Consider the following 24036-nt stretch of genomic DNA (forward strand, 5'->3'; position numbering starts at 1 on the left):
ATTTTATTAACACATCTACTTTAATTCCTTTAAAAGCATGATTTTTAATTTCACACTTTCTTCCTCAGAAAGATAACCATTTATTTCCTTCCGATATAAATCATTATAATGTGTCCTTTCCTACCAATGTTATTGTTTTTATACATCTCTTTCTTCAAACCTATCTACATTAATTTAAAAATACTTGTCTCAATTTAAACAACTTTGAAGTGGACAAATACATACTGTATCACCTTTGTATAACCAGTTTCGTTGTCAATTTTTGCCATTAGGTATTGATATTTCTTCTCTCAACAAACATTTACTGAGAACCTACCAAGGGCAGTGCCGGAGATTAAAGGACAGTAAGAAGACCGAGTCTGTACCCTCAAGAGCTTACAGCAAGGGCTGGCAAACTACGGTTCCCAGGCCATTTCCAGCCCACCAAACTTTGACAAATAGTTTTACTGGAACACAGACAGCCACCCTCATTCGTTTACGTATTGTCTACGGCTGCTTTCTGACCACAGTGGCAGAGTTGAGAGACTCCAACACAAACCATATGGCCCATTAAGCCTGAAGATTTACCATCTGACCTCTGACCTTTTGCATAAAAGGTCTGCTTAGAGGAGGCTTCGAGTCCAGCAGAAGACACAAACAAGGAAACATAAAATTAGAGGTTCTGTAAAAGGATGTGACAGAAGGTCCTAGTGCCTGACAAAATTAAAGGTGGCTTCACAGAGGCTAGGACATTTGAATTGAGTCTGGCACAAAGATCTGGAATTTTCCAGTGAGGGAAGGACATTCTAAGTAAACGTAACAGCCTAACCAAGGAAGGACAGGCGGGGAGAGGAGAAAGAGTAAGGCAGATTTGAGGAGCAGGAGAAGTTCTGTGCACATATAGCTCCAACATCACTTGTTTATATGTTAGTTTTCCCCTTCTGGACATCAGATAACACTGCGAGAGCCCAATTATACGAGACCCAGGATGATTCAATACTGCGTATAAACATTTTTAATCCTGTAAACTGTGGTAAGCTACCGAAGATTTGTAAGCTATGGAGCGCTGTCATCCTTCTGCAACCTATGTTTGATCACAAATGGTGACAATGTGAAAAATGAAATACAAAGTGGAAAGAAGCTATTTTTCTTTCCCTTCTCTGTCAAAACACTCAATAAGCTGCTTCGGTACATCAATCTCCTGTTAAGTTTCAATGTGGAAATAGTCACGGAGTACTGCAAAGCACTCGCCTCACCAAAGGCTCTCAAGCTAAACACAGAACCGACCACTCTTAAGAACCCAGAACAAACAGCCTGTTCCTGAATTGAAGCCGTGGGACTCCTGGCGACCAAGCTGTTGCAACAATGTTTGTTTGCAATGTACCAACCGGGCCTCAAGTGCCTTTTCACCTGTAATCACCAGTTTAAATGGATTGCCACTTGAATTTGGCCAGTAATGTCCCTAAGATTACTGGGCGTTTATAAATCGTCTATAAAATGAATGAGAAGAATGACACCTCCATCCCAGTCTCCCAGCAGCTGCAATGCCTGCTCTTCAAATGTCCCAAAACCTGTTACCCAAAACGGCATTACAAATATGGGCGGTCTTCAATAAAGAGTTGTCATTAACTGTCTAAATCATTCGACTTTATCTGCAAAATAAAAGTTTCAGAACCTGATAAAGGCTCTCTATAAACAAACATGGTCCCCCATGAATCTTCATCTTTTTGAGACTGATGTCACATTCAGCTGGGATATACTTTTTTCCATAAGACACTGTTGATATTCACACACAGATCGTATGAGGGAGGCCGTGATTAGATGTCAAGGTTGTTTGTGGATAAGCTGCCTCCTTCACTTCTGACTTTGACACGGACAGGAAGCTAGGCCAGTCATAGGAGCCTAATCAATACAGTGCTACTCTCGGACACTACAGTGGGCTAAGCAGGAGAGAGGGAGCCGGAGAACACTATTGTCAGAATGAGATCATTCCACGTCACTCTCCTCTTCATACTGAGGCACTGAATCAAGGACAGCCAGGAAATGGTTTTCCGCGAGGCCCCAGGACAAAGCATCAGAGTGGAAAGAAAGGAAACGTGTCTATTAGGTTGCCTAGTTCCTGGACAGGGAAAGAACAAAAGAGAAATTTAAAAACAACTCGAGAGATGCTTCACTATCTCAGCTTCGGTTGCTCCCATAGCACCCAAGGCTCTTGCGGACGTTTTGTCCTGTGCTGCCTGTGACTGCACGGGCTGCCACGGCATCGTCACGTGCCATTTGTTCCCTCTCGCACCCCTTTCCAAACACATAGAACTCCTATTTGCACCGCAGCTCCCTCCAGACTCAATCAGGAAGTTCCACTGGCGGCCTCATTTGCACTCCCCCAGTTGGTAGTAAGTCCTTTCAGTTGTAGAAACCGTGAGTCAGAGCTGCTTATGGAACATAAGTCACTGAGTACAGAGAACAGTTGCTTAAAGCAAGCTGAGGTTGGGAATACAGATTTGGAAGTCATTATCATGCAGCAGAGATTTAAAACGATGGAACTGACCTAGTTTGTACTAAGAAATCATAGAATGCTGAGAGGTGTAGGACAGTGACAGAACCCTGGGAAACCCCAACATTAGGACAAGGGACAGATGGGAAGGGGGGGGGGGGGGACACGAACTCATAAAAGAGGCAGGTCACGTTAGACAGGGTTGTGAAAAGTAGAAATGTGGGGCAAAGAAACCAGAAGAACAAGATGGTCAAGAAAAATGAAGTAGAAAATAGAGCCAAATACCAGAGAAAAGACAAGTCAGACTACAACTGAAGTGTGTTCGTAAAATCTGCTCACTTGAAGTGCAACGGTTTTCAGTGAATGTCAAAGTCGAATGCGAGGCTGCGTTGGTTCAGGGGCAAATAAGAGATGAGGTGGAAAGGTGAACTTGGGGAAACTATAAAGGAGATGAGCGTTAAAAAGAAAGTGCCTTTAAAAAAAACGGTCGATTGGTCAATTTATTTACTGGCTGAGAAGGAAGAACTAGCAGCTGGAAAGAATTTAAAGATGACTGAGGAGAACGGACTAGGCCCATGAGGTGACCAGAAGAGGAGAAAGTAGTCTCAAAGGAAACTCCTTCTCTTCTACCAGACTCTTATGTGGTGATAAGAAAACAGGGTTGTTAAAGGAGAAAGGGGTAAGTCTAAGGTCTTAAGTTAACAGGGTGAAATCCTGATGTGGCAACTCTAAAGCAAGGTCATCTCCTGATCACAAGGATAACTGCAGGTGGAAGGTATCAGGCACGAGAAGAGCTGCTGAGAAATCGGGCAAAGGGAGCTAGGTACATGTAACGAAAGGCAGAGGAGCCCCCTGGGTTCCCTGAGATTAGAAAATATTAATTTCCACTGGCACTAATTCAACCAATGATTTGATTTTCCCTAACTGGTCCACAACCACAGAAGCAAATAAAGGAGATGAACGGGTGAGTTAAGAGTTCAGCATTAGTTACGAAATGAATAAATCATGGGGATAAAAGGCACAGCACAGAGAATACAGTCAATGGTATTGTAATAGCCTTGTATGGTGGAAGATAGTAACCGCACTGTGATAAGAACAGACAGACTCATTGAATCACTATGTTGTATACCTGAAATTAATGTAACATTGTGTGTCGACTACACTTCGGTCTTAAAAAAAAGTTAAGGACTTATACAGTAGATGTGATGAGAGAACAAGGTGAGCGACATAAGGAAGTTAAGTCTTCCTTATTCACGAGAACAGTTCTTTCCATTCTGAGATGGTTTTCAATGACACGTCTATAAATGTGTCTCACTTACTACTTTATCATACAATGATTCTAAATTCAAGTCTATCACTGACCAACAATTTGAGAAAAGTATATGGATAAAGCAAACAATAGCCAAAGAAAAGGTGAAGGGAGAGAGGATAACACGACCCAACAGGTCCCCAGGAAACAATAAGCGTAAAAGATATACATAAAAAGAGAAAATTTTCTTTAAAACATCAACATTCCAAGGTGATCAATCAGACTAAAATCCATTAGGACAATGCATTCACTACATGTAAGCAGCATACCTGTTTGGATTCCATAGGCTTTTTCTCTGGTGTTCGAATCTTACTAATTTCAGGTCCAGGATTATTTGTATCACTTTTACCTAAGAAAATATTTTTAAATTCTTATAAATTGTCTCCAATGGATGTTACATTTCCAATGACTGACCATTATTAGACAGAGCAGAATAATTTGAACATTTTTCATCTATTGTATCAATTTATATTACTGCTGGGGTTTTGTTTTTACTAAAGTTTGAGGGTTGTAGTTTCCCTGCAAGAAAGAAAATTTATAATTAAAGCAAACCTCATTATCAATAAAAAAGATTAATAAAGGAATAACCTTAAAACATGAAATAATTTCAAAGATAATTGCCCATCCTCCAGGAATTTGTAGCCTCGTTTTTCCTAAACCAGTCACAGAAAAGGTACTGAAATTCTTACTACTTATAAAGGCTCAATGTTTTGGCCATTTACAAATATAATTAAGCAAAAATGCAAATAATATCTCAATCCAAATTAATAAAGAAATCTAAACTGAATAAAGATATTCTGAAAGGGGTGTACTTATACTCCTTAAAAGTAATAGATAGCCAACTAAATGTAAGTGAATGAGGAATAGCAAAGGAAACTAAAGTGTTTTTAAAAATCACAATTATAATAGAATTAAAAGATGCTATTTCACACATGTGAAAGGATTTTAATCTATAAGAATTAACTGCTGGATATTTTAAATTCCTTGAAAAAAATCCTTGATTTGGGTTCTTGTTTGAAAACACTCTTTTAGGAAAGCCACTGGAACTCTCTCTGTAAAATGAATTATCATGCCAAAATAGCCTTACTACTAAACTTCAAGAAATGAAAACTACAATGTCTGAAGATGAAAAATACACTAGGTAGAACTAACAGATTAGACACTGCAGTATGAAAACTTAATGAATTGGAGGCATAGCAATAGAAATTACACAAAATGAAATGCAAAAAGAACAAAAGAATTTAAAAAAGGAAGTGCATCCATCAACTGTGGGGAAAATTAAATCAGCCTAATATTTGGGTGGTTGGAATTCCTGAAGAGAGGAGAGGCAAGACATAAAAATATCTTAAGAAATAAAGGTCAAAAGTTTCCAAACTTGATGAAAACTATAAAACCACACAGATCCAAGAAGCTCAACAAACTTCAAACACCAGAGGCATGAAGACAACTACACCAAGGAACAGCATAATCAATCTACTAACACCAGCATAAAAGAAACTCATAAAAGCAGTCAGACGGGGGGGAAAAGGCACATTACATATAGAAAAAACAAAGACAGGATGACATCAGATTTCTCACTAGAAATAATGCAAGCAAGAAAACAGGAGAGTAACATCATTAAAATGCTTAAAGATAAAAATTGTCAACCTTGAATGCTATACCTTGCAAAAATATCTTCTTTCAAAAATGAAAGTGAAACAAAAATATATTCAGGCATACAGATGCTGAAATAATTCATCACCAGTAGATCTACACTATGAGGAATGTTAGAACTTCTTCAGGCAGAAGGAAAATTGTGTCAGATGGAAACATGAATATACAGAAAGAAATAAAGACTACCAGAAATGCTACCTACATGGATAGATCAAAAAATTATTTTTCTTATTATTTAAAACTCTTTTTTATTTATTTATTTTGAAAGAGACAGAGTGCGAGCAGGGGAGGGGCAGAAAAAGAGGGAGAATCACAAGCAGGTTCCATGAAGTCAGTGAAGAGCCCATACAGGGCTCAAACTCACAAAACCATGAGATCATGACCTGAACTGAAATCGAGTGTCAGACGCTTAACTGACAGAGCCATCCAGATGCCCCCAAACCTCTTTAAAAAATTATTTGGTTGTGTAAATAATAACAATGTTTGGCCTTATATGTAAAAGTAATATGTATGGCAATAATATCATAAAGGCCAGAAGAGGATAAATTGAAATACTGTAAGGTTCTTTGACTGTACATGAAATGGTAAAATATAAATTGGAAAGGAGTCTGTGATAAAGATATATACTATAAACTCTAAAGCAAACACTAAAATAATAAAGAGTTATAGCTAATAATCAAAAAAGGAGATAAACTGGAATCATAAAAAATATTCAACGAATCCAAAAGAAGACAGGAAAAAAAGGCAAGGGGAAACAAAAGAAGATTGGACAAATTCAAAATAGATAGCAAGATGATAAAATCAAGCCTAATTTATATAATTAATTATAAATGCTCTAAACACCTCAATGAAAAGGCAGAGACTGTCACACTGGATTAAAAAAAACATCAAAGGGTGCCTGGGTGGCTCATTTGACTCTTGATTTCCATCCAACTCTTGATTTTGGCTCAGGTCATGATCTCACAGTTTGTGGGACCGAGCCCCATGTCGAGCTCCGTGCTGGCAGCACAGAGCCTGCTTAAGATATATTCTTTCTCTCTTTCTCTCTCTCTCTCTCTCTCTCTCTCTCTCTCTCTCTCTCTCTCTCTCTCTCTGCCTCCCATGCCCCCCGCTGGCTCTCTCAAAATAAATAAACTTTAAAAAAAATCAAGAGCCAACCATATGCCATCTAAAGGAAATGTGCTTTAGGGTCGCCTGGGTGGCTCAGTCGGTTGAGCGTCTGACTTCAGTTCAGGTCATGATCTCACGGTTCATGGGTTCGAGCCCTGAGTGAGGCTCTGTGCTGACAGCTCAGGGCCTGGAGCCCGCTTTGGATGCTGTGTCTACATCTCTCTCTCTGCCCCTCCCCCTTCCTCCCTCCCTCCTTCTCTCTCTCTTTCTCTCAAATAAACAAACAAAAATTTAGAAAGAAATGCACTTTAAATATAAAGACACAAATCAAGGAACCTGGGTGGCTCAGTTGGTTAAGCATCCAACTTCATCTTGGGTCATGATCTCACAGTTCAAAAGTTCATGCCCTGCATCGGGCTCTGTGCTGACAGCTTGGAGCCTGGAGCCTACTTTGGATTCTGTGTCTCCCTCTCTATCTACCCCTCTCCCTACCCCCACCTCAAAAATAAACAAACATTAAAAAAAAAAATTTTAAATAAATAAATATAAAGACACAAAAAGATTAAAAGTAATAGATCAAAAAGGAAAGAAAAAGGTCAAAACGGATATACCATGCTACCACTAGTCAAAATACAGTTAAAGTGGTTATATTAGATATTAACAAAGTAGACCTCTGAGCAAAGACTATATTACCAGGGATAAAGAATGTCATTCAAAAAAAGACAGCAGAGTTAATTAATCAAAAGCACATAATCCTAAATGTTTACACTCCTAATAAGAGAACTTCAAAATTAACCAAGCAAAATTTAAAGGAAAAATAGACAAATACCAATTGTACTTGGAGATTTCAATATTCTCCTCCCAATACATATTTCTTTAAAAGACAGAAAATCGGCAAGAATATAGTACACGTGAACAATTCTATCAATCAACTTGACCTAAGTAACATTTATAGAGTACTCCATTCTTCTCAAGTGCACATGGAACATTCACAAAGATACACCATATCCTGGACTGTAAAACAAATCTCAGGAAGTTCAAAAGAAAAGAGTTTGAGTCATACAAAATACATTTTCTTGGCACAATGGAATCAAAGTAGAAATCCACAACATAAAAATTCCTAGAAAATCCTCAATAACTGGAAACTAAAACTCACCTTTCTAAATATTCCATGGATCCAATCTCAAGTGAAATTAGCAAGTGTACTTAAGGGGTGCCTAGGTGGCCCAGTCGGTTAAGTGTTTGACTCTTGGCTTCAGCTCAGGTCATGATCACAGTTTGTGGATTCGAGGCCTGCATTGGGCTCTGCACTGACAGCATGAAGCCGGCTCAGGATTCTCTCTCCCTCTCTTTGCCCCTCCCCGGCTCTCTTTCTCTCTCTCTCTCACAGAAACATAAGTAAATAAACTTTAAAAAAAAAAAAGTGTACTCAACTGAATGAAACAAAAATACATCAGAATGTATGGCATGCACTACTAAGGAGGAAAATCATAAAACTAAATAAGAGAAACTGAGAAATAGGGTGTCTGGGTGGCTCAGTCAGTTGAGCCTGCAACTCTTGGTTTCAGCTCAGGTCACGATCTCAGAGTTCATGGGTTCAAGCCCTGCACAGGGCTCTGTGCTGACAGCATGGAGCCTGCTTGGGATTTCTTTCTTTCTTTCTCTCTCAAAAACTAAACAAACATTAAAAACAATTTTTTTGAAGTGTGTCCTTAAAAAGAAACTGAGAGAGATACCCTGTTCATATAACAGAAGACTCAATATTGTTGTCAATCCTCCTCCCCACATTGGCCTGTAGATTCAACACAATCCCAATCAAAATCCCAGCAGGATTTTTTGTAGAAACGGACAAGCTGATTGTAAAATGCATGTGGAAAATGCAAAGGACCTGGAATAGACAGTTTTGAAAAAGAAAAACAACCTTGTACTCATAGTACCTGACCTGTAGACTTTCATGAAGCTACAGGAATCAAGACAGCACATTTGGCACACACATGAACGTGTGCATCAACAGAACAGAACACAGACTTCACGTATGTGGTCAACTGATTTTCAACAAAGGTACCGAGTTAGCTTAATGCAGTAAGGACAGTGTTTTCAAGAAATAGTGCTAAAAGAAATGAACACACATAAGCAAAAAGAAAACAAAAACATTCTTACCTCATACCACATATAAAACTTAAAAAGGACCTAATGTGAGAGCTAAAAATACGACACTCCTGGGGAAAAAAACACAGGTCCTTGTGATCGTGGATCAGACAAAAATTTCGCCAACACCAAAAACATGGCTCAAAAAAGAAAAAAAAAAAAAAAAAAAGGATAAATTGAATTTTATCAAAAGTAGAAACTTCTAGGGGCACCGTAAGCACCTGACTTCAACTCAGGTCATGATCTCACAGTTCAAGTGCCAGGTTGGGCTCCGTGCTGACAGCTCAAAGTCTGGAGTCTGCTTCAGATTCTGTGATCCCTCTCTCTCTCTCAAAAACAAACATTACAAAAGAGAGACAGAGAGAGAGAGAGAGAGAGGGCAAATGACCCAATGAAAAGATATTCAACATTATTAATCATTAGGAACATGCAAACTAACACCACAATCAGATTCTATCAGATACCTCCTAGCAAAGGTAAAAGTAAAAAGACTAACAATACTAAGTGTTGATGACAATGTGCAACAGCTAGAGATCTCATACATTACTAGCTGATGAGAAAAACGCATCAGCCACTTTGGAAAACAGCATGGCAATTTATTATAAAGTTACCTATGTATTTACAACATACTCAGTGATCTTACTCCTGGGTATATACCCAAGAGAAATGAAAACATATGTTCACGGCTGCTTTACTCATAAGAGCCAAAAAACAGAAATAACTAAGGTGCCCGTCAACTGATGGATAGATAAAAACACTGCAGTGCAACCATATAATAGAATACTAATCAACAGTAAAAAGGCATAAACTACTGACATAGACCACATAAATGAATCTCAAAAGCATTAAGTGAATGAAGCTGGACACAAGGAAGCCATATACTCTGATTCCATTTATATGACGTAATAAGTACAAAGACAAGAGTACAGAGGCAAAACGCAGATCGGTGGTTGCCCAGGGCTGGGGGTTGGAGGAGAAGACAGACTACAAAGGACTATGAGAGAATATTCTGAGTTACGTAAACACCCTGTGGCTTGATTCTGGTGGTGGTTAATTCTGTTCATTTGTCAAAACATGTCAGCTGTACATTTTAAAAGTAAATTTTACATTATATAAATTATACCTCAGTAAACCTGACTTTAAAAAAACAGACTGAGTGCTGGGGCGCCTCATGGCCCAGTCGGTTGAGTATCGGGCTTTAGCTCAGGTCATGACCCCACAGTTCGTGGGTTCGAGCCCCGTGATGGGCTCCGTGCTGACGGCTCAGAGCCTGGAGCCTGCTTCTGATTCTGTGTCTTCCTCTCTCTCTGCCCCTCCCCTGCTCACACTCTGTCTCTGTCTCTCAAAAATAAAAAAATGTAAAAAAAAAAAAAAAAAAAGTTTTTTTTTTTTTTTTTCTTTTGAAAAAAACAGACTGAGTGGGGCGCCTGGGTGGCTCAGTCAGTTAAGGGTCCAACTCTTGATTTTGGTTCAGGTCATGATCTCATGGTTTGTGGGTTTGAGCCCCAAATCGAGCTCTGTGCTAATAGCACGGAGCCTACTTGGAATTCTCTCATTCTCTCTCATTCTCTCTCATTCTCTCTCTCTCTCTCTCTCTCTCTCTCTCTCTCCCTCCCTCCAACCCCTCCCACTTGCGCACACGTGCTCGCTTACTCTCTCACTCTCTCTCAAAAACAAATAAATAAGGACACGTGGCTCAGTCAGTTAAGCGTCCAACTTTGGTCACGATTTCATGGTTCATGAGTTGAAGCCCCGCATCCGGCTCTGTGCTGTTAGCAATTCTCCCTCTCCCTCCCTCTCTGTTCCTGTCCCGCTTGCGCACACACATGCTCGCTCTCTCTCACTCAAAACAAATAAAACCCAAAAATCTTTAAAATATATCATAAAAAATAAAATAAACAAACAAACTTAAAGACTGTGTAATTTTTCCTTCAATTACACAGGAGATTATGATTTACAGAAGATGTAACTACTTTAGGTCAACTATTGCCACAGTAGCATCTACATTTAGTGTACCACAAAAATAATTTTGGTCAATAAATATATTTAACAGGAGAGGATTTTCTGTCTCAGTTTTAAATAACTATCATTTAAAAACACTCTAAATATTAAAATTTGGTATTTTTTCAGAAAATTGGTAATATTGATTACATCATGCATTTTCATTTGTGTACATACTTGTATCTTCTGGAGAGAAGATCCATAGTTTTTGCATCAGATTCTTTCTCAAAGGGGTCTATAATCCACGAACAATTTAACAATCATATTGTTAAAAGATACAAGCAGGTGTATCAACATTTTAGGATCTTGATAACAGCAAAGCAGCTCACCATTTCGACTTGGCTCATGTTGATCCTTCTCCTGGTGCTGGCTTTGTGGCTGCCCTATGCTGACGGGTGGGTGGTGCCCAAGGCCATACGGTAGGGGAGACCCCCGTCCATGTGTCTGTAAGAGGTTCATATTGTAGGCCATCGCTGCTTGGTGTGTAAGGATCCGAGGATCGACTGCAAACCTGCCCTGGTACCCTGTCCATGGTACCTACGTTATCACAAAAAATGGAGTAACTGCATTAAATACATTTTAAAATGCAAACTGCTATCATGCTACTGATTAGGAAAAAGCAAACACACACATGTTAATTGTATCAAAATAAGTAACCACAAAGTCAGTGCTAGTTATAACAACTGGTAGAATTATTGCTAGAACTTAACTAGTCAAGAATTGGCTTCCAAAAGAAAAATTGGCTTCCTGAATCTTTAGTGTGTAGGGAAAATTGGTCATTTTTCAGGTTAGGAAGAAACTGGGGACATAAAATTGGTAATTATTCCTTGATGCGTCAACTTATTTTATAATCCTAAATCACTTCCCTTTAATATGAATGTATACATGTCATAGATTATCAAGAAAGTTACCCTTTAAAGTTATAACTGCATAGTTACATAGTTTAATAGACTAAATGAGAGAACAAGTGAAAAAGTTAAAAAATTTAGTCTAAGGAGTCTCAACATAAAATATACACACTCCAGGGTGCCTGGGTGTCTCAGCTGGTTAAGCATCTGACTTAGACTCAGGTCATGACCTCACAGTTGGTAGGTTCGAGCCCCACATCGGGCTCTGTGCTGACAGTTCAGAGCCTGGAGCCTGCTTTCGATTCTGTGTCTCCCCCTGTCTCTGCCCCTCCCCTGCTCATGAGCTCTCTCTCTCTCTTTCAAAAATAAACATTAAAGTCCCTCTCTCTTTGACCCTCCCCCGCTCATGCTCTGTCTCTCTCTCTCTCTCAAGAATAAATAAACATTAAAAAAATTTTTTTTAAACGGTGGGCGGCAGAGGGGCCTGGGTGGCTCAGTCAGTTAAGCGTCCGACTTCGGCTTGGGTCATGATCTCACGGTTCATGATTTTGAGCCCCACATCAGGCTCTGTGCTGACAGCTCAGATTCTGTGTGTGTGTGTGTGTGTGTGTGTGTGTGTGTGTGTGTGTGTCTGACCCTCCCCCACTAACTCTCTGTCTCTGTCTCAAGAATAAACATTAAAAAAATTAAAAAAAAAAAATACACACACTCCAAATTTACATGAATAACCAAATCACTTAATGTTCATTGATTGTAGGCAAAATTCAGATAGGTCATTAGTTTAAATTAACTCTTTTGATTAATTCAACTATTCCCTTAAACCACAGAAACAAAGTATTTCTTTAGGTATATCTAAATACATAATCTCTGAATACTGACATAAAAGGATAAATACTATGACATCTGAGCTACTGCCCCTATTATCTTATTATAGTATAACTGTTAAATGCAGACTCTTAAAAATCTTATATAATAAAAGCCTCTCTGACCTAGTAAAATGAAATATAAATCCTAAGGGACTTACTATTTAAAGAAAATGATGTATGGTGTTGCCAGGCTGTCTGGGAAGAAATAAGGCAGCTAAAATTGAAAGTCTTTTGGGGAGTGGGCATGAATCACGTATTTCTTACCAACAGCTATTGGCTGTTGTAATTGTAAACTCTCATGAGCAATATGGCTGAGCAAGGCGTACAGCTGGGCATTTTTCCATTTTGGGGTGTGGAGGTGCCAAAACCCCTGGCAATAATCACCTCTGCCTGAAATTATAATATTTGCCTTAAATGCAAGAAATATTTTCTGGGACAAAATTTCCGAATTTGGAAATATTAGTAAAAAAAAAAAAAAAAATTTTTTTTTTACCAAAATAGTAAAAAATCTTAAAGGAACAAAAGTGGGTTTTACACAAGATGGAAACCCTCTAAATATCTATAGTCTCAGAAAACATTTAATTATGTTTTTAAGTGCCAGTAAGATTATGAAAGGATTGAAATTTCTCAGATAAATTCAGATCCAGAGAGCTAGACTAATCCAAGCTTCTTTGCCTCCTCCAAAAAACTGTATTTCCTAGGAAGGGTTAGTGAATTGTGTAAGAATAAAAAAGTAACACATAAAATAAAAGTATCACTTTACAAAACAAGAGACCAATTTACTAGCTCTGTTTAATGTTCAGGCCAGTTTTCCCCAGCAAAAATATTTTTAAGGGAATACAAAGTCTTCTCAATCAAAACATCCAATATACAAATTTCTTCATAACAACTGACAATAAACAACAATTCATATTTCTCTGGTCATTTCACATTTTGAAGGTTAAAGAAAGAGCTGCTTTAAAAGAAGCGTACAGGCATTGAAAAGTAAAACAACAACAACAACAACACTATTTGGGATAGTTACTAATTTAGTGAAGCCTATTTTATTTTATTCAATAAACGGTATTTCAAATGTCCACTTACAGGTAAAGGCACCGACATAACTACATTCCCTCCATAGACAGCAGGTACATAAAGAATACTTGTCCCCGTGTGAGGATCTATTCTTTGAACAGGGCTTGGAGATTTCCCCAAATTTGGGTGAGGTCCAAGGGGGGGTGGAGGAGTATATGCTCTAATAGGATTGCCAATAAGTACAGAAGGATTGGGCTGAACTGAAAAATAAACAGAGAAAGGACTCAACTTAGTAACTGTACACATTCCCCTGGACAAAAATGATTTAAATCACCAACAGCAAAACACATTTCCCAGGTTTGCCATAAGATAAGAATTATCAATGTGGAAGAGTAAAGCATATTAAAAAACCACAACCATCTTACAACGTTCCCTAAAATTATTTTGAGTTATACAAAGTATTCTCTCTGTAAACTAGTATAATTTTAAATGTCTTCCAAGGAGGTAAAGGTGTGTCTTTCGAGAGAGAAATTCACACACACTCAATAAACATTCTTCTGAGACTAGGAAAATATACACAATATTTTTTCACAATAAAGTTTTAGCTTGCAATATAGTCACAGACAAAATGAAGGTTAAACAATTAATATTTTCAAAGCATAATTCTGCATTTTAAATCATTGAAGTAAACTTTATGTTGACATTTCAATGATCCAATATTTGTAGGACATAAATATGTTCCCAAAACTTCTGTGGCATGTGCTTAAATGGTTTTCTTCATAACTTATAAATACATAAACCTTGGTACCTACAAAACCATCTATTTTCAGAAATGTCGTAACAAAGCATTCACAAGACCAGATGTGCTGAATAAAAGAGGTTAAGTGAGTTCCAAAGTGTGTGTGTATCCCTCTCCCCATCTTCTAGTGATGAAATTTAGAGTAAACCTCTTATACCATAAAAGCAAGTTACCACAGGGCTGATTTTCCACTTACCAATTCCATCATTCTGGAAATGATCATTCTGGGTATGATGGAGGCTTTTCCCCTTTATAGAAAAAAAACAAACGTATAATACTATAAATACATTTAATATTAGGAAAACATTACTTCCCTAATCCTATGCAAATTAAATATATTCAGCAACAATTACAATTTAAAGACTGCAAGTGTGTAATTAATAACCATTAGACTGCTTTGAGCCAACTTTCTTTTTAAATATTAAGTCACGGTGCTAGGCCTCCATTTTTCTCAGCCTCAAATTAAGAGTATGTAAAATTCTTTGTTTAAGTGATTTTTTAGGGGAGCCTAGGTGGCTCAGTCGGTTAAGCATCTGACTGGATTTTGGCTCAGGTCATGGTCTCACAGTTCATGGGATCGAGCCCCACACTGGGCTCTACACTAACAGTGTGGAGCCTGCTTGGGATTCTCATTCTCTCTCTCTCTCTCTCTCTCTCTCTCTCTCCCTCTCCCTCTCCCTCTCCCTCTCCCTCTCTCCCTCCCCTCTTCCCCCCTCTGTCCCTCCCCTGCTCGTGCTGTCACACTCTCACGTGTACACTCTCTCTCTCAAAATAAACAAACATTTTAAAATATAAATAAATGATAAAAAAAAAACCACATAATCAATGTGACTGGACCCTAAATTCTATTCCTTTGCAGCTTCTCTACACATTTTCTATTAATTAAATGACAAAATGAAAAGTTGTTTTTCAAGGGAAAAACATCAGTCTTGATGGAATTGCAATTCCTGAGGACGAGGACTTTAAAACAATAATATGGATGTAAATATGGTTTGAGATTTATGTTATTTTGGGCATCTTAACATGTAAAATTTACTGGAGGAACAAGAAAAGACACTGACTGTCATAATCTGCTTCAGAAAACGTACAAATTGGGAAGCCTGGGTGACTCCGTCGGTTAAGCATCCAACTCTTGGCTTTGGCTCAGGTCACGATCTGGCAGTTTGTGCAATAGAGCCCTGAGTCTGCTCTGTGCCGACAGTGCGGGGCCTGCTTGGGATTCTCTCTGTATCTCTCTCAGCTCCTTCCCTACTAGTGCCCTTTCTCTCAAAATAAATAAATAAACATTTGTTTAAAAAAGCCTGTCTCTAAAAAAAGAAAAACGTACGCACTTTCTAGAAAGCAATTTGGCAATACTATTGAAAGCATCAAAAATGTACGTACACTTTAACCCAATAATTACACTTCCAGGAATTAATCGAAATGAACTAATGATGGACTTGGGCACAGATGTTCATCACAGCATTGTTTATACATGTGTTAAATGTTAACAACCTCAATGTTCATCAAATGAAGAGTTATTAAATAAACAATGTCAGATTCATATACCATTAAATGGGATGACTTTAGCACTGAAACAATATTTTAAGAGACAATGGTTCTGAATTTCTGGACTTCAAAAAATGTCTCTCTCTTTCTATTGGCTAAATGTTAACACAAAGCCATGATACAATACAAGTAGCACATTACACAACTTACCCTTAGACACACACAAATCTTTGTTTGTACATAATATCTGAAAATTACAGGGAGGGAGGGGATGATATCTACAGCAGAAAGAAAGATTTATTCTTGACCAAACCGAAAGTACAGTGATGCTTCATTTACGTCCCTGTCAGCAAGGTCACACACTCAGGTCGGCGCTAAACATCAAAGGCATGTGGTCAGTTAGGTTAGCCGTGAGCAGGCAAGGGCAACGAAGCTCCAACTCTTAAAAAGTCAGAAAAAATAGCCAAAAATGAATCGCAGTTGGTCCATTAACCAGAAGAGACTGTTCCCAGTGATTGGCACTAGCTATAAAAAACAAACTTCTGAGGAACAGAGAAGTGGTAAGGAAAGCAGGGCACAAGAAGAAAGAGTGAAACGGTGACAATGGTAGAGGGCAGAGACACCAGAAGTGGGTGGGAAGATGAGAAGCAGAAGTAATCAGAAGTGACCAGAGCGGCCGGGACACATACACTGACGGAAGAAAGGAGAGCCAGTGACACGGACAGAAGATAAGAGCGTTCCAAGAGGGCAGCAAACTCTTTAGATTTCTTAGCCTCTAACGAGCCGTCAACCAGAGGCAATCGTGCAGAATGAGGAGAATAACAGTGATGTGGTCAGACTATGGTACGAAGAACAGCCCCTGAAAGATGTCCACACCCTGATCCCTGGAATCTGTGACTATGTCATGTTATGTGGCAAAAGGGACTCTGCAAGATATAATCAAAGTTGTGTTTAAAATAAAGAGATTATCCTGGATTAGCTGGGTGACCTACTCTAATCACATGAGCCCTAAAAGCAGAAAAGTTACCCCAGCTGGAGTCAAACAGATGTGGCAAAAGAGGAAGTCAGACACTCCATGGGAGAGAAGGATTCACTGTACTGTTGGTGGTTCTAAGACATAAAGGTCAAATGCAATAATGGAAGAGAAGCCTCCAGAAGCTAAGAACGCTACCCGCTGACAGCAGTCAAGGAAAACAAGGATGTCGATCCTGCGACCACAGGAAACTGGATTCTGCATGAACTCAAAAGCAGATTCCTCCCAAGCCTCCAGAGAGGAGGCCAGTCAGCCAACACCCTGATTCAGGCCTTGTGAAACCCAAAGCTGACAAACCAACCAAGGCAACCCGGACGTCTGGCCCAAAGAAACATGAGATAATAAATTTGTGTTGTTTGTCACTATGTTTGTCCCAATTGATTGCAGCAACAATAGGAAACCAATCCAAAGAGTAATCACAGTCTAGGGTAATCCAATACTGTAAAGCTGGAAGCATGCCAGACAATGACATCAACCCTCTGGGTTGTAGGATATGCTAAACCGAAAAGCAACTTGGGACCTAACATGCGAAAATATGGCACTTCTATAAGCGTAATTCAGCACGCTGTACAGTTCAATATAGGAAACACTTTTCCAGGATGCTTGCGCTTAGCATGCAGCTGTGGAGCAGTAAGTGTACTTGGTCCATACAAAATCATACAGCGTTTGGTAGCTTATAAACAAAATAATAACGTAGCCGTAAGCTAGCGCTATGCATAAAAGTCATTCCATAGTGACAAATCCCAAAGTTTGCTAATAAATCTCAGAAAGGATGTACACCTTTGGTAGAATACCAAAGGTATTTTTATAAGCAAATATAGTTCATAACACCTTTCTTTTTTAATTTGAGAGACAGAGTGAAAGGGTGAAGGCGGGGGGAGAGAGAGCAAGTGAGTGAAAGCACACGCAAGCGGGGGAAAGGGGCAGAGGGAGACAGAGAGAATCTTAGGTGGGTTTCGTTCATGCTCAGTGCGGAGTCTCATGTGGGGCGCAATCCTACGACCCTGGGATCATGACCTGAGCCAAAACCAAGAGTGAGACATTGAACCAACTGAGCCAAAAAGGTGCCCCATATCACATATTTTGTAAGGACTATTTTTCTTACTCCACTATTTGTTTCTTCAAATATTTATTTTTTCACTCATTCTTTGTTTTCCATTTACTCATTCAACAAATGTTAACGAGGCCCAACACCTGTCCACCTCTAGCTGGGCACTGAGGCTACCAAAGGACAAAGACAGACACGTTTTCTGATGTCTGGACAGTAAGACACAACACAAGCAGCAGGAGACAGATGATGAAGACAACTCACAAACTAAATGCTACAAGATAATACTACAGTCTTTCCAGAGAATCCACTTCTGAATATTATCTATCCTCTGACCAGTCTCTATAGTGTGTAATGTGTGTAAATGAGTTTGTTCCATGTTAGCAAAGCTTCCAAATGTTGCTCCCAGCAAATGCCCTAGGAGGAAGCAGAATGAAGACAGGCAAATGGCTTTTCTACATGCTAATCCTGCAGGTGCCCACAAAACAGGCCCTTTGTTATAAATGATGCTTGCAGAAAATGAGGCAATGGCGGGCCAACCAGGACCACCAGCTCCTGGACCCCCTAACATTCTGTACCTTCGCTAACACCATCACAGAAGTGACCTGTTCAGAGAATAAAGTTATATGACTGCTAAACGGCACAGGGTGTTTTGTTGCCAAACACAGCCCAGAGCAAGCAGGTCATAAAGTACTTTTAACTGTCGTCCAGTCTTCGAACGCTTTTATCCACAAGAAATCTCATTGGGGTTTAAATTGTAGTCTAACATTAACAATACTAATTTTTAATATTTCTTTTTTTTTTTTTTTCAACGTTTTTATTTTTTTTTTTTTTATTTATTTTTGGGACAGAGAGAGACAGAGCATGAACGGGGGAGGGGCAGAGAGAGAGGGAGACACAGAATCGGAAACAGGCTCCAGGCTCCGAGCCATCAGCCCAGAGCCTGACGCGGGGCTCGAACTCACGGACCGTGAGATCGTGACCTGGCTGAAGTCGGACGCTTAACCGACTGCGCCACCCAGGCGCCCCAATATTTCTTATGCACAGAATTGTGTTACAAGTTAAACAGTAAGGAAAACTCTAGGAGAAATTGTACGGTTCAGTATCACATTTTCAGAAATAGTATTCTTTTCTGGCAATAAACCCCACTTCATCCAAAGGCTCTAGCACATGATACAAAATATCCGGGATTTGTTTCAAAATTTTTCAGTGTGCATATCTGGCAGAGGGCAGGGTGGTCTGTAGATGAGACATGATTAAGATTAAGTTGCTAACTGGGGCACCTGCGTGGCTCAGTCGGTTGAGCATCCGACTCTTGGTTTCAGCTAAGGTCATGATCTCTCGGTTCATGGGATGGAGCCCTGCGTTGAGCCCTGCCCCGATTCTCTCTCCCTCTCTCTCTGTATCTCCCCCACTCAAGATCTCCCCCTCTCTCAAAATAAGTAAATAAGCATTTAAAAGAAAGAAAGAAAGAAAGAAAGAAAGAAAGAAAGAAAGAAAGAAAGAAAGAAAGAAAGAAAGGGAAAAGAAAGGAAACAACAGATGGTATCTGTTGGATCAGTGAAGAGTATTTTCTAAAAAGTTAAAAAGAAAGAAAAAGAAAGAAAGAAAGAAAGAAAGAAAGAAAGAAAGAAAGAAAGAAAGAAAGAAAGAAAGAAAGAAAAAGAAACACCAGGAAGATGGCTGCTTTGGCCTTTAATTACACAATCCTCTCAATTATAACAAAGAAGCCATGCTACACTCTACTGGATGCATCATAACCATGATTGATTTCTCAGATACGTACTGAGCACCCACTATATGCAAAGAGTGGGGTAGGCACTAGGGGCCATAAAAAGTATACAGAACAGGATTTTTGTCTTCAGGGAGTTTATGGTTTTAGAAGAGCAAGTGGAATAAACATATATTTTCTTCACCTTTCAAACGAAAACAAAAAGCAAACTGCAGGGTCTTGCTTAGGGTCCATACACATGCGGCTCCATGGCTTCAGTTTAGCTGCACCTGCCGTACATAAGTTGATTCCTACATTCCCAAGTCAGTAAGAAGAGTTTACTCTACTGTAGTTAGGAATGTGCAAAGGGTATAATGATTTTGCAATGTTTTAATTAAAAAGAAAAAGAAAAAAAACAAAACAAAACAGTAAAATGTAAAAGTTTTGACCTGGGTTCCCTACTCCCCACACACCCTATACTCCTTGCTGGTCCCTATAGAACCTGTTCTCTCATACCTCTGGTCTTTTCTATCAGCTCTTTCTTAAGCTTTATTAATTCATCCAAAAAATACTTATAAGCCACCTATGAGGAGCCAGATGTTGTTGCAGGCACAGAGGCTAGAGCAGTAAATAATACAGGCAAAAATCTCTGCCTTAATGGAACTTATATTCTAGTTCTTGAAATCTCTCCCCAGTGGAGCACTACCCCCATCCACTCGGGTGGATTCCTAAAAACAAGATCTCTGTGGTGTGAAATGCCTTGAATCTACCTCTCTCCTCTGACCACTACCCTCCAACGTCTTCTCCAAGAGGACTCGGGGGCTTATGTGCTTATCTATGCTTCTCCAGTACTGAACATACCAGCTGGCACGCAGAAGAAACTTAACTATTTGATAAATAAGTTGATTATTAATTTATTATAGTTTAAGCTTTAGAAACCTAGAAGATTCATTTATGCGAAATGCTTAATCCCCTGGAAATCCCAAATCGCTAAAGCATTATTGCACCATAGGTCCATTTTCATTAAACTAATAATAATCAAAGTATAGTAACACAGAAGTTCTCTTCTCAGCTTAATACCTACTTAACCAAGAGAGTTTCAAGATATTAAAACATTAACTATTGTTTACTTAATTACTGTTTACATTAGGATTTACTTTTTAATTTTTTTTAAGTTTATTTATTTGAGAGAGAGCACACATGTGAGTGGGAGCAGGAGGAGGGGCAGAGAGAGGAGAGAGAATCCCAAGCAGTTTCTGTGCTAAAACTCACAAGCCGTGAAATCATGACCTGAGCCGAAATCAAGAGTCAGATGCTTAAATGACTGAGCCACCCAGGCGCCCCAAGGTTTTACGCTTTTAAAATGAAGCCCCAGGGGCGCCTGGGTGGCGCAGTCGGTTAAGCGTCCGACTTCAGCCAGGTCACGATCTCGCGGTCCGTGAGTTCGAGCCCCACGTCGGGCTCTGGGCTGATGGCTCGGAGCCTGGAGCCTGTTTCCGATTCTGTGTCTCCCTCTCTCTCTGCCCCTCCCCCGTTCATGCTCTGTCTCTCTCTGTCCCAAAAATAAATAAAAAACGTTGAAAAAAAATAAATAAATAAAATAAAATAAAATGAAGCCCCAAACTGACATGTTCTTTTAATTCATGTCAATAAATTTAATACCATGCCGATGACTGTAAATATAGCAAAACAACAGAACAAATACTAAACGTGCCATTCTCATAACTTTCTTTTCTATGGTAAGTGCAAGCATTTTTTTTCAGGCACTGTAGCAAATAAACCAGCTGTCTCTGCCCAAAATAGCTATGGTTCAAAAGTAGAAATGGCCCTGGCTGACCCACCTCCATTCCCTCTGATGGACTACTTCTTACACAACAATACGGGTCAGCAGATCAGTTAAAGTAATCTTCAAGAAGCCAACCAAATCTTCTCACTGTGTCAAATACCACTTGAACTGGTCACCAACAGAGGATTAGAACTATTTGCTTTCTACAAACAATGTTATATAATATTATTCCTCATAAATAATATGCCCTAAGGGCATGCTTTTAATGCGCGAGATAGTCCTTTAAACTGCTTTGTTTTATTCACATCTTACTAAAATCAGCCTATCAGCAGGGAGGACCGGGAGGCTGTATTATGCACAGGACTCCAGAAGCAATGAAGTTCTTGAAAACTTTTTGAGAAGCACTATGACATTAAGCACGGCTAACTGCCACATGTTCACTTACGTGTCCAAACTAGACAAGTTCCTTGCAGAAACTACTTGCTACCAAATATAACCTTCGTTTCCAATACTTGAAGTAACTTGCAGCCCAACAAACCTTTACCCTTCTGTGCTGTTCTCTCCCTTTAACCTCTTCAAGTCCATTAACAGGCTTTACCTTGGGGGGTGACTGCTGCAGTTTGTTGGTATTTCCTGAATGCTGCAGTCTTAGAGCCCGGGGGATAAATTCAGGTGCCAGTGGATTCAACACATATGTCTTCTTTAGTTCTAAAGCCTCTAGCTGAGCTTTGATCTGTTCAAAAGTGATTCCGTGTAGGCTATTATTTTCATGACACAGGGCAATAAACCGCTCCCAAAATTTCCTACAGAAAAGATTTACAAGATCATTTTACAATTTCAGTGGATGAGATCACAGAAATGAACATAAGCAACTAAAGAGAGCTTCAAATTCCCTCTTCCCACCCCAAATCCTCAGATCCAACGTTCATCTGGCTATGATTCAGGTATAATCTTTCCACCAGATCACAAGACTCCAGAAGTTTGATTGCAAAACTACAGTCATGTCTAATATCGTGGAAAATACAAATTATGCTCCCAATTAATTTTGGCCGATCAATGCAAGTAATGTGGTCAATGCTCAATTATCCACACTAATCCAAAATGACAGTCTTGTTATCCACATAATAACTAGGGATTTCAAAACTGATGCCAGCTCATTTTACAGATGAGCAGATTTTACTTCTAGACATAGTCATACATTATATACATACACAAATTCAGACACATACATAAATTAGACTAATTTGAATTATGTGGACAAAGTAGCCTGGTGTTGGATGACTAAGAAAAGCCAACTCAGGACATAAACCTGAGCCACAAAGTAGATATTCCTCATGAAGATTCTTAAGAAATAACTAGCTATTCCTATATTTTTCTCATACTCAACGGATGCTTGTCACAAGTACAACTTACAACATTGACTACGAGAGTTAAATCAAGTATGAAAAATACAGGAAGTTGGAATGCTAATTTTAATATTGATTATTCATTTCCGAATCACATTAATAAATACTAAAGGAGAAAAATACATTCAAAACTTGTTGCAACTGTATAACTATTTTCCTACAGGTTTGCAATCTGATCTCTGAATATTAAAAATAATAAATACATATTACCAAAGACAACATAATTTTTAAATTTTAAATGACTATAAATATGCATACCTATCTTTAATATGAGGTTCAAATAATGTGTTATTATGCTATGAAAGATATATGATATGGTTTCTTCCCAAGTTGGTATCCTTGTGGACAGAAGTAATCACGATGGCTTCAAGAAGCACAGATGAAAAGGCTTATATGATAAAAGTCAGTATGTGAACGGGAAGTGGGTTATTAATATATTCACAAAACTTTGCAGAGTTTAATTCTGGACTATGTTTCTCTTACATATGTCCTTTCTACTTTTTTAAAGGTAAGTGTAAGAAATGGGTCCAGAAAAATTTCAGGCCTACATGCCAACAACAGAAAAACTACAAGTACCACAAAATATGAAGTATGTATTTTTGACTGTAAGACATAAAGGTTAAAAGACAGTCATTCATTGGCAGGAAGTATGTGTTGCTAAGAAATGCAAACCAAAAGCTACCCTTTATTTTTATTCCTAAGAACACTTCGGAAGGAATCAGAGGGGTTTTTTCTCACAGTCTAATAGCTAAGGAAGGATCTTCCATATAGCACTCAGGACCTAAAATCCCAGGAGCTAAAATCCATAAACTTTCCCACCCTTTCGATTTAAAAAGCCACAATATTCAACTCTATGAATACTTTCAACATGATTCTACATGCTACATTCAAAAGAAGTTTCTCTGATCTAATTGATAAAGTATCCGTTTCATAAAATGGCATTTCGTTTTGGGTTGCAATTCAAGACGGAGCAAAACAAGGAGTGAATGGATTGGCTTTTGCTCTCAGTTTTTAATACCAATTTTTTATAACAATCGCCATTTCCAGCTTATGTACCCAAGATGCTAGAACTCGCTCTATGTTTCAGCTCCTTTTTAAACTCCATACCCTGTTCCTTGACCACTGTCACTGACCTCAACTGCACTGAACAGGAGCTGAATTAACACTGAGTTGAGCAGAACCTTCAAATAACCCCACAGTTCACAAGAAACTAGTAGCTCGGTGAGTCTTTGCCTACAAGATCCCAGAGATCTCAAAGAAACAGTCTGAGAGCTAAAGGATACCATTTCAGAATCCTAAACACTTACAATAAGCTAATCAAGTCAAAGCAGCTCCAAAAGCAG

General features: G+C 38.9%; 1 protein-coding gene across 8 annotated transcripts in view; it reads right to left on the minus strand.

The window, feature by feature from the left end:
- HELZ (helicase with zinc finger) overlaps nt 1-24036 on the minus strand; it is a 166330-nt gene that overhangs the window by 36009 nt on the left and 106285 nt on the right. For all 8 annotated transcript variants that reach the window (XM_058702967.1, XM_058702962.1, XM_058702964.1 and 5 more), the window contains 5 exons: nt 21886-22090; nt 14418-14469; nt 13492-13682; nt 11024-11231; nt 4052-4131 (listed from right to left, as the gene is read on the minus strand). In XM_058702967.1, the coding sequence (XP_058558950.1) occupies nt 4052-4131; nt 11024-11231; nt 13492-13682; nt 14418-14469; nt 21886-22090 (736 nt within the window). The remainder of the gene's footprint in view (nt 1-4051; nt 4132-11023; nt 11232-13491; nt 13683-14417; nt 14470-21885; nt 22091-24036) is intronic.

This window comes from Neofelis nebulosa, chromosome 16, assembly GCF_028018385.1.
Source record: "Neofelis nebulosa isolate mNeoNeb1 chromosome 16, mNeoNeb1.pri, whole genome shotgun sequence".
NCBI lineage: Eukaryota > Metazoa > Chordata > Mammalia > Carnivora > Felidae > Neofelis > Neofelis nebulosa.